Source organism: Taudactylus pleione, unplaced genomic scaffold, assembly GCF_031769625.1.
Source record: "Taudactylus pleione unplaced genomic scaffold, aTauple2 ptg000245l, whole genome shotgun sequence".
Lineage (NCBI taxonomy): Eukaryota > Metazoa > Chordata > Amphibia > Anura > Myobatrachidae > Taudactylus > Taudactylus pleione.
Genome location: NW_028284647.1, coordinates 2,173,965 through 2,186,155, shown reverse-complemented (window position 1 = coordinate 2,186,155; position 12,191 = coordinate 2,173,965). Strand labels below are relative to the sequence as shown.

At 41.8% G+C, this 12,191-nt stretch overlaps 1 protein-coding gene across 5 annotated transcripts in view; it reads right to left on the bottom strand.

Moving 5' to 3' along the window:
* DLG2 (discs large MAGUK scaffold protein 2) overlaps window positions 1-12,191 on the bottom strand; it is a 1,239,761-nt gene that overhangs the window by 22,022 nt on the left and 1,205,548 nt on the right. For 4 of the 5 annotated variants that reach the window (XM_088479798.1, XM_088479797.1, XM_088479799.1 and 1 more), the window contains one exon: window positions 9,898-9,997. In XM_088479798.1, the coding sequence (XP_088335924.1) occupies window positions 9,898-9,997 (100 nt within the window). Of the gene's footprint in view, window positions 1-7,773; window positions 7,820-9,897; window positions 9,998-12,191 lie in introns of all 5 variants that reach the window. The other variant, XM_088479801.1, reaches the window with a different exon arrangement.

The following is a 12,191-nucleotide window of genomic DNA, read 5'->3' as shown; positions in this document are numbered from 1 at the left end:
CTTAAAAGGAAACTTTGATGACAACTGGCATTGTAGCAACTTACCGAGCAGGCGCTAGATAAATCTATTTTGAATGTTATTAGCAGGTTGATGTTACTTAGTAACATCTAGAGGACAGTCTCTTGCTGCCCTGGCTGCTTGTTACTATCAGGATAACATATTAGATTCTGCTTTTCATCTTCAGTGTTACTCACTGCTACATTGCAACTCATATCATTATATAACTCCCTGCCTATACTCACTATTCTGATAAGGGAGAATGATAGGCATAATGGCCGCCACTTTTACAGATAAAGCTGCCAGTTTTGCAGATAGAGCTGCCAAACTCACAGATGGAGTCCAGGTACAGTCCAGAGATTCAGAGGGAGTACAGGTCCATAGCGATGGAAGTTTGGGACCTTTCCAGATGTTTGCAGAATATCCTGATCTGTGCCAGGTGCTGGGTATTACCAGTGCTGTTATATTACAGACTCATACAGGCCTTTGACCTGTGTTTTCTAGAGCCCATCAGTTTTCAAGAACTGGTCAGTGCCAATAGCAAATGTGCGTCATTGTACAGTGCCATACACGGAGCTAATCACCAGTACTGCAGCCCATTTCAGCAAGAGGTCTGCCCATAAATTGCCCTATACTGCCGGGATCACTCCTCCCATCATCCTATGCACATACAGTATCTGTGCTTATTTTTGTTCTCATCCCTCATAATTTTCTTCTTGCCAATGATTCGCTTTTGTCGGGCTATGACTTTTTTTTTATCATATTAGAATTTGTTCTGTCTTTCTAAATGTTGTTTTTTAATTTCTTCTGCTAAAAAAAATTAAAATAGGTGAATGCCTGTAAGACATCTTGTTTGTCTTATTTGAGCCATTAATAAAAGAATTCAGAATCACTTTAAGTAATGACCTAAATTATAAATGGTTTTGTAACTACTAGAATATAAACAGCAAGACGCTATTATTTATTCCAGTGGTAGGGAACTTGGGGCCTGATTCAGAGGCACTCGCTCTGAATCAGGGCGGATTTTGTAAAAAAAAAAAAATTGCCTCCAGGCCGCTTGCATAGCTGTGGGCTGCGGCCTGGCGATGGTCGCGATTATCGCGACCATCGGGCTTGCGACGAGACCCTTGTGGTAGGGTCTCGGTTCCCGCAAGCCCGAGTGAACTTCCTGCTTCTTCACTACTGACATTCGTGATGTCAGTAGTGAACTTCTTGCTCTAATAGAGCAGGAATTTCACTTCTGACATCAAGAATGATGACATCACAAATGATGTCAGTAGGGCTGCCCACAAACGGCAGGCGCTCCTTCGCCTCCGTTTGTCCAGCCACCGCCACTCCCCGCCTACAAAACGGGACGAGCTGTCGATCAACATTGACAGCAGCCCTATTCTGTAGAGAGCCCCGGAGTGAGTGAAGTTCTCACTCGCTCCGGGGCTTGCGCACTCGCATTGCGCACGCCATGTGCGCACTTGCCGACCATCGACTCGCTTGCGAGCGCTATGCGCTCACGAGCGGGTCTGAATCAGGCCCCTAATTCCCTCTGTGTGCCGCATTGGGAGACCCTCTAACCTTCAAAAGGTAACACATTAGTCTTAAGCTGGGTACACACTGATATATTAGCCATTCCATTGAACAGCTTATATACTGATACTACATCGGCAGGTGTGTACACCCGATATGTCTGTGAATGACGTCGTCCTATACCTAATGAATTGGCCCCGCAGCACCTGTCACCTGCTGGTGTGAACGGGCAACCCCCCAATCACCCGTACACATGCCGCAGGGACCCGCTGATGAGTGACAGCTCAACTGGGTGAGCAAATTTAAATGCCCGCCCAGTTGTGACATCAAGCTTGGCACATCTGGCAGGCGATCGGTAAGTGTGTATGCGCTTACCAATCGTCAGATAGGTCGGCAGGTCAGCCGACACGTCGACCTAGTATGTACCCAGCTTTATGCCACACATCACTTTTGACCTCAGTAGTAAATTAAATGAATTGTTTTCTCAATGAAAGAGAGACCTATCTGTAATAAGGGCATGTAGTCGGCATCCCGGAGTGCGGGATGTCGACGGTCTGAATACCAGCGCCAAAATCCCGACATTTCAGGATCCTGGCATTAGTAACCTGACCGCCGGCATCCTGAAGGTAAGTATGGGGGTGTTCGGGGAGGTTAAGGTTAGAGTGCGGGGTTAGGGTTAGGCACTAAGGGGAGGGTTAGGGTTAGGCACCGAGGAGGGAGTGTTAGGATTAGGGTGTGGGGAGGAGGAGGTTACGTTTAGGCACTAAGGGGGGAGGTTAGGTTTAGGCACTAAGGGGGGAGGTTAGGTTTAGGCACTAAAGGGGGAGGGAGAGGTTAGGTTTAAGCACTAAGGGGGGAGGTTAGGTTTAGGGTGCGGGGAGGGGAGGGGGAGGTTAGGCTTAGGCACGAGGGGGGAGGTTAGGGTTAGGCATCGGGGTGGGAGGGTTAGGGTAGGGATTAGGAAAACACTTACCCGTCTTCCCTATGACTGTCAGTATTCTGACCAGCGGCATCCCGACAGCCGGGATTTCATACCCAACCCGTAATAAGATATCAGCAGACCTTTTGGATAAGCCTTACAAGCTGGAAGATGTAACTGAGAGTTTGGAGGGCCGCCTGTCGCCCATCTACGACCAATACGCACCCGCAGGCACACCGCAGTTTGATAGTTGTGTGAGCTGTGAGACTTATATTACTCAAAAATGTAATTCTGAACTGAAACCGTAACAAGCACACATTGCCTCTCACTGTCTCACTTACATTACACACAATAATTGCAGATTGCATTCTACGTCATGGTGCAGCTATACACCTGTGCATAGGTTACTCATTCTCTTAGTACATAACTCTTTATCATTTGTCCTGTTAGTAAATTCTATTTCACAATGTCTATGTACACTGGATTGTGGCACTTACCTATGCATCACATTTACATTCAGTACATTGTACAGATACAGAACACCAGCAACACCAATATTTAACAATGTAATCAGACAATACATTTGTGATTCACAATAGAGTAGGCATATTTATTTTTATTATAAGGTCTACATATATCCAACCTATCCTCTCTTGTAAGCAGCTACTGTACCTTTACTTTTAGTGATAAGAATGTGTGGATTCATATACAAAGCTCTTTAAAAAAAAAGCCCCTAAACTATTTTTATTTTGGTCAGTTCTACAGTAGTCTAGGGCAACCTATTAATTCATTAGGGACCATTGCAGGGGCGTAAAAGTTTGTAAGGGCCCCTATGTACCACCCAATGGTGAAAAATGTATATAACACATATAACTTTGACAAGGAAGATGGACCACCCTCAGCTCTGAGCCCCTTAGCAGCTGCATCCCTTGCACCTATGGTAGTTACCAAGGGCGTATCTATAATGGGTGCAGGATGTGTGGGGCCCACGGGCCCACACACCGCACACCCTGTACCCATACTTCCAAATACTTACCTCTCTGATGTCCCATGTCGGCTTCGAGTGGTGCTACACAGAGCTCCAGGAAAGTGGGCGCAGCCGCCACTTTCCCGGTGTTCTGCGCATGCGTAGTAGGGAAATTGCAGGGAAAATAGCTGCCACGCCATTTTTTCGGTGTACTGCGCATAAGCAGTACACTCCAGGCTACTGAATGTGTCAGTATGCCGCGGCCACCGAAGACAGAAGAGGGGGCTACGGATGGTGAATGAACATGGGCCCTCTAAATACACCCCTGGTAGTTAGGCCCATGGACCAGTGACATTGCTGGTACACTTCTATAAGGCAGCCATTTTGAAGGTTAAACCCATATCTATGATCATGCAGTTTTATCAACTGTCTGTATTTAGGTCCCTCTACCTGTTGGCTTCCCATAAGGGTCCTCTCTTTTTCTCCCTTGGTGAGTTCATCATTTCATTTAGCCTCCATTACCATCTCAATGATGCTGAAACAAAGATTTACATCTCCTCCCCTGACCTCTCTTCTCTATTGCATCTCCTTCTGTCTTTCTGCCATTTCCCCATGGATGTTCCATCGCTTTCTGAAACAACATGTCTAATGTCTTACCACCCTCCCGAGTCCCATTACCTTCTCCCTGTTTTTGCCTCCCTACTTTGCTAGACCCTACACTTGCTCCCCTTTTTCAATAGATTTCAATTCAATCTCCTCTTATTCGGCCCAACCATACTATCCCCCCTACATCTCTAACCTCATACCCCTCCACAAGCCCGCACGGCGACTTTGGCCACCCAATGACCACACTCCCTTCCCAATTGATTACCTCCTTCCACTCCCAATTCCATGACTTTTCCCGAGTCGCACTTTACAACTTGAACATACTCCCTCTCCCTATTGGACACACCACCTCTCTGCCAAGCTTCAAGTGGGCCCATAAAACCCATTTCTTTATCAAAGTATGCCAACTATCCTCCTAAACTACCATTTTGTCACTACACAGACCCCAGTGTCACCCACGTCTGACTTCTCCTCCCTTAAAGAATGTAAACTACACCAGGCAGGGCCCTCTGCCCTTGTGTACTCTTCTTTTCCTTGCTATTGCCACCATACCTTCCCCTTGTCATTCCTGTTGATATCAGTGGCTGAGAACCTGTCTGCTGTGCCCATCAACTGGGGTACAGGTTCAGCCAGTGCTAGATGCTAGGTAAGGGTTCCTACAAACTGCACAATATTTTTATCGATTTGTCCGATTCCGACACATCAGAACGACAAATCGTTAAAAAATGTATAGTGTGTATGGAGTACATCATGCAGTGCGCGCTCCCGCGTGGTCGTCGGCTTCATCGCCTGATCTTATGTACATGCAGTACGATCAGGTGATGCGGCTGGCAATCCCATGCAGCGCTATGCACCGGATCACCCATTGTGTACGGACCGCCCGATATGTCGGCCCATTGGCGCTGGGATCGTGGGCGACATCACTGGGTACACAATTGTTTAGTGTGTACCCAGCTTTATAGTGACTTTTGTGCATTGATGTGTGGTTTTTGGCTACCATTTATATAGTATTTTATCCTATTATGTTTGCACTGTACTTTTGTATGCACTTCAGGTCCTGTTATATTTGTACTTTACTTTTGGTATGCACTTGATATGGAGCTGGATAATAATAATAATAATAATAATAATAATAATAATAATAAAAAACTGTCCTGATTATTGGAGATTATCCTACCATCCCGATAACCTGGTTCACATGATAAAGCAGAGGTGTTACGTGGGTGGTGATGAGGTTTGGGGGTTTCCAATGCATTATAAGGGCTACAAACACACACCTGGTGGAAGATATCCATGCCTTCAATATTACATGACCATGCCCCCAACATGATGCTGCCACACTCCCTTTGTGGCTAGTGCCCCAATTCATTAAATTAAATGCTGGGAGTTATGCATCATTGAGACACAGACACGGGACATAAAATGGGTGTCTTCACTATGTGCAAAGAGACACATGAACTTTACACTAGATAATAGACTACCAATGGATTGTGTAATTGTTAACCAGCCTTCCTATTGGTCCATAGTGGTGTTCCCATGGACCAATATGAAGTTGCTTGTGGAGTCACACCTCCTAGGCTACATGGACAGAACCGTCAGACTATTTTTTCCGGCCCTGCACATGGTTCTTTTTTCTAATAATATCTTAAATATTTTTTCCTTTTTTGTTAGTACACTAGTTATTGCCATGAAGGAGGTGCTGTCCTCTCCCCTGTCCACCTATGTTTTTCCCTAATATTTCTCTAAACCAGTGGCATCACAAGGGAGGTGCGGGCTGTACCCAGGTATCACCCACCGAGGGAGCCGTCACTGCACACAGAGTGATCCGCACCTCTGGAACCCCCCAGAGTGACTAAAATGGGGGTTCGGTCTGTGAGGCCACGCCCCCTTTTTAAACACTCTACAACCCTTCCCACACCAGGTGTCAGCGCGGGGGAGGGACGCCACTGCTCTAAACTAAAGATGTCTGCAACCTCAGTTGTATTTTTACTAGGCAAATTTGATGAATGCAAACTTTAGTTTGAACCAATATCGAAAATATCAACCACCAGGCTAAGCCTTTAATAAGCGCTAAGCTGTTAATACAAATTAGACGGTGGAACTTGCAACTCCACAGCTGGCAATTAAGACATTAAAATAAACTAAAATATGTTGGATTTTTCAGATTATCTGAACTTAAATGTCTATACTTAATAGTGTATGTAAGATTGGTTTAATTGGAACAGCAAACATTACTGTGTTTGAGCTGATATTCACTGGTTGCAAGAATTTTTTTTTAAAATACAATATTAAAATATGATATTGCACAATTTCTAGTCTCTAACATGTCTGAACTGTCTTGACTATGGTCGAACAACTTGTTCAAATTTAGTCGAAATCCAGCACAAACTTTTTACCTCTACAGAGTTTGAGAATTTATTGCAAATTTTAAACAATTTCAGTCATCTCTTCTCAAGATTAGTTTATTCATAGAGCAAGGAGATTCCTAGTGAATTCTATCACTGTTGTGAATTTTGATTCAGCTCTCATCCAAGTCCTGGTCCCTAGTGAGTTAATAGGCTGTTGTCTACAAAATATCTGCTGTTGCAGGTGACTTTTAAGAGGTAGACCCAGAGCCTCATCAAGACCCTTATAGGAGCCCTAGACAAGGAACTGGTTTTGGGCTCCTTCCCTTTGTCAAAACAGAAAACCCCACTTAAAAGTGAGCCAGTGTAATCTGGCCCATTTTAGTCCACTGTGCCCTAAGCAGTAGTGTAGGTTGCTTAATAGATAATCCAGCTCTGGGATGCGCTAATCAAAATTAATACAGATTGAAGGTTGTTTCATGATAATGTTGGTGCTTTGTACAAAAAGTAGAGCTCTGAAGCTGAAGACTCGTACAGGTTTATATATTCAATACCAGCATATAATGAAGCATTTGTCCTGCATGATCAATCAGTAAAATGTCTATGTAACTGGGATATGCCAAGAATATACTGAGGAACTGGGGTGTGACTAACCATTCTGCTGCTTTGATCGGCAACTGAATTGGTGCCCTTATCATCACTGATACAAACTACCGAAAACATATTTATACGAGTTCCGTGCAATTTAAAGACCAACATAATATTTCGGCATTATTAGATCGACCAAAATATAAAAAGCAATAATTTAGATTTTTTTTTAAAATTGATTGCCTTTATTTCTCTGCCCCAAAACCTTGCTGCCAAATACAGCTGCCTCAGGGTGCAACGTTATAAGCACAGCCTTGGGTTGGGATACATTCAGAGAAGCAGATCTGGATGCATTTTATTAAAAATAAATCACAGTTGTTATGAGAAAAATACAAAGAAAAAAGTTTTATAAATAAACTAAATTTAAAAAAAAAAAAAAAAATCACGGTATTTGGAAAGCATAGATCTAACCCAGAAACACGTCTTTTGTACATTAATAAGCCATCACTCTCACAAAACCAGTTATTACAGGAAACCAAAAGCGGAGTTAGAAAACAAGCACGTTAAACAGTTCCAAAGACAATATGGAATTCTATATTATTATCATGCATAATAATAAAATTGAAAGCGCATTTACAGTAGTTTGTGCATTCACTAGTGGGCAACAAATAAAATTTTGCGTCTGGGCATGCTGGGTGGGGAAGGTCAATTGGGAAACGTAAAAAAAAAAATTAACAGAATTTCATATAAATATAAAAAGAGGAGGGGGGAGGAGGGGGAAGAAAGAATAGAAACGAGAAATGTTGTAGTGACCATTCCTGGGAACTTACTCAGAGTCTTCGTTCCATAACCGTCGTCACCTAATCCGGGGATGTCCTGCCCAGCAGTACCCAGAGAGTGAGCAAATGAGAGAGGAAGAGGAGGCGCAGAAGAGGAAGGAAGAAGTCAGTGGAGTTGAAATGAATACTACCATGACGGACCATGCAGAATACAGATATGGATCGACGCGTTTCACTGTCAATCAAGAAATTTAGCCTTCGGAAATGTAATAATATTTTCTATAGCAGAAAGAGGATGACCTTGAAGAAAAACAACAACCTTGAAATTCAAGCACTTAGGACATAAGATGTAGCGTTAACCTGGATGGCACCACGTTGGCAAAGAGTTTTTAATGCAGAACAGACAGTCAAACTCTCCGGCAATCTAGGGATTGGGAATTACAGTCTCCATGAACTGTAAAGCTGGGTACACACTTAGCGATGTGTACCCAGCTTCGATGTCACATGCGGCGGGTCCCAGTGGGGGTGCCGGCATCAGCAATTGCATACACCCTTGCCGATGCCGGGAGTGACAGAGCGACAATGGGGGCCATGCTTCATTCGGCAGCATGGCCTACCGCTGACTATATCACCCGTCGGTCCTGCATGCAGGTCTGATTGGCGGTGTTGCTGACGACACGTGGGAGCGCGCATTATCAGTGACATAGCTGGTACACACTGGCCGATGTGCCTGATACAAGGTCTGATCCGTCAGATCAGACAATATATTGTCTAGTGTGTACCCGGCATAAGAATCAACTGCAAAAGATCACTAATCTATATGCCTCAACTTTAACCGTGCATGATAAGATTCAAACTTGTAAAGTCTAGTCTGGTAGGCGGATTTATCATCTGTATTTTGTTTATATCTTCCCTTGCTGCTGTCTTGCCCCATGCATCTTGTTTTCGTATGTAACTCCATCTGAGTGTGGAGTAGAGAAGAACAGGATTTGACCTTAATCTTTCCCTGCTGATCTCCCCCAATAATATTTTGTTCAGCTCAATTACATGCTGTGAGTTTTTAATAGAAATAATAATAATACTAATAATAATAATACTAATAATATAATAACCTACTGCAGACGCATACGAGAGCCCTAAGGTCAGATAAAGTCATGGGTTCAGCATGGCCCCCACCCAAATTAAGAGCACATCCAATTATATTTCTAGAACAATATTTTGAAAGACAAGATTAAACATATTTGTAAGTTGAAGGTTGCTCATATTGATATGCATTATAAATCAGGCTCTCCCCATATTAGTCTCATAGTGCACTGCTATTCTGTACAGTGCAACCACTGTGACATTCGGATTGGCTACATGTTGGCTTTTCCTTTTATACTACACATAGACAACATGATTGTTGGCCGAGCTGAAATAATCTGTGCTGCTGTTACCTTTCTAACACACCGGATACAAGTTTTTCCAGCTCTACTCACATCTCTTCTTTTATATTTAGTTCTGAAAAATGAATACAATGGTTGCTCAGAGCGTAGTCAAATAGAGGTGAAAAAAAGAGCCTAAATGACATTATAATATACTAGTAAAAAAATGATATTATATTTCTATACAAAATGTTCAGATAATGTTGTCACTTACAATAACTGACCCGACTTTGCTATTATATGCTACGAACGGTAAAACCGTTTTACTCTTGCCAAGGTCTTATGCGTGCAGCCAGGTTTCCAGGTAGCTCCAAAAATGTCTGTTTATTGTAGATAAAATCCTGTTGTTCTTACAAGGTCGCTCTTCCCTGTATTACAGCACAAGTGAGGGCAGCCATTTTTTGGGAGACAAATCAATTCACTTTGAATTAGTAACATGAGTCTTAGCCATGTGATGTCACTTATTCATAGCGAACATTGGCTCAGCTCACAAAATGGCTGCTTCTACTGTGCGGTAGGTAACGACGGCACAATTTAACCTCTATTTAGTTTTAGCCGAATAATATTTTGAGTGGAGAACAGCCAGTGGATCCAAGGTGTACTCATGCAGCGGTCACAGTAGCAATGCCTCACCTGCCTACCAGTACCATATGCCTAGATGTGTGAAAGGGTGAGAGGGAGGGAACGTGTCGTGCCTGTCACCCGTTAACTTTAGTGCCACACGTGACATCGCCTCCGAGGCTCTACTTACGTTCCGGGTCACTTGCTTCCTGTTCACCTTGCTCCTTGTTCTTGTAGAAGGGGAACTTTCGTGAAAAGATGAGGTTCTTTTTACGCTTGTCATTGAATGACTGTGAAGGAGAGAAGGCATGGGGGCAAAAACAGGGGCGTCTAATTCTTGTCAAACTCATGCTGACAAAACTAGTCTGTAAATGTGGATAGAACTACAGTGACGAAAGCCTCCGATGGGAAACGATTCACGGATTATAAAACCACCGCTTTTCTGCGTTGATTTTTTTTTCCCGTCAAGCTTTATCGTAGGTAAAATTTTTCTCGATACTTAAAAATCACAATAATATTTCCAATTTTTGTTCACTTGCTGAAATAGAAAGTGTCTAATATGGCTGACAAGCCACTTTAATTACAGTTTATTGATATACCTTTAAACCTAGCTACTTTGTATCCTCTTAATGGCTTTGTTGTTCTTTTATATTATATTTCAATACATTACCCATCATGTAATACAGTTTTTTTTTCACACTGCACACTTGACACGTACCTATGATGTTTTGTTTTGTAATTTAGTTTTTTGTGATATGGGATCTATTTTTAGATTTTAATTTATTTTTCTCTACTCTAAAGTGCTGTGTTGCAGTACGTTCACGTCTCATTGAATTTTCAAGTAAGCAACCAATTTGCTAATGTACCAGTGTTAGCATTTCTGGCCCTTTACAGCGTGCTGAGTACAAATTAGATTATACTGTGACATGTTGTTTATAAAAAAAATGTATCTGCTCTTACAGATACTTAAAAAATTCTATATATAAAGAAAATCATGTGCCATTATCCTTGAAGTGTTTGAAAACTTAAAAAAAAATATTTATATAGCTGAACTTTTTTTCGAAAATTTCTGTAACTGAAAAAAAGTTAACTATGTAAGCAAACGTTTTAAAACACAAAAACAATTAATTTTTAATTTGGTTCAAACTGAGATTACACCTTGTAAACAGCATTTAATAAATTGGGATTTCATTTAGTTAATTTGCAACACCAATAACTTACTGATTCTGATCACAAAATTAAATATGTATTTATTTTTTAAACAAAAAAAAAATATATAAATTGATAAACTGTGTTAACTTTGTCACTGAAGTTTTGTACCACGTTTACATTTCAAGCATATTTGAACTTTCGAAAAATAACTAAAAAATGTAAACATAAAGTGGATATATGGATGCTCGTTAGCCCATTCACCTCTGAGTTCACCTTACGGCATGCACCAATTTTTCCTGTGTTTAGGATAGTATTAGGATGTTTCTCATTTTAATCAGGATATTTGTAAAAATGTGTCGGAGTTTAAGCAGATGCTAAGAGGGTTATTTACGTAGTATGAAGTTGTAAGACTCAGGGCTTCTAATCATGTTTATGCCCAATATTTAAAAGGGCAATCATTTTACTAGCCATGTCTTGTTAGTAAAACCATCGCCCATTTAAATATCTGGCATAAAAAGATCAGAAGCGCTGGGTTTTACAAACGGATGCTTTGTAAATAAACCCCTAAAATTGGGTTGAATAATAGTGGAGTGGGTGTTAAACAGACACATGGATTGGAAAATGTTCCTATTTAAAGGCGTTCCCAATTGAGGCATCCCTAACCAATTACCAGTTATTACCACTATATTAAAGGCACTCTTGTATTATTATTTTGGATTGTAGCCTGGGTGTAAGGGTAGCGCAGTGGTTCTACCGTACAATCTTTGTGCAGGTAAGACCTTGACAAAAAAACTGAACTTGGGATGAGAGGATTGCTGTATATTGCAATAAACTGGGGTTGAGAGGATTGCTGTATATTACAATAAACAGAGGGTGAGAGGATTGCTGTATATTACAATGAATAGTGGGTGAGAGGATTGCTGTATATTACAATGAACTGGGGGGTGAGTAGATTTCTGCATATTACAATGAATAGTGGGTGAGAGGATTGCTGTATATTACCATGAACTTGGGGTGAGAGGAATGCTGTACAGTACAATGAACTTGGGTTGAGAGGATTGTTGTACATTACAATGAACTTGGGGTGAGAGGATTGCTGTATATTCCAATGAACTTGGGGTAAGAGGATTGCTCTACATTACAATGAACTTGGAGTGAGAAGATTGCTGTATATTACAATGAACTTGGGGTGAGAGGATTGCTCTACATTACAATGAACTTGGGGTGAGAAGATTGCTGTATATTACAATGAACTGGGGATGAGAGGATTGCTGTATATTACAATGAATAGTGGGTGAAAGGATTATGAATAGTGGGTGAGAGGATTGCTGT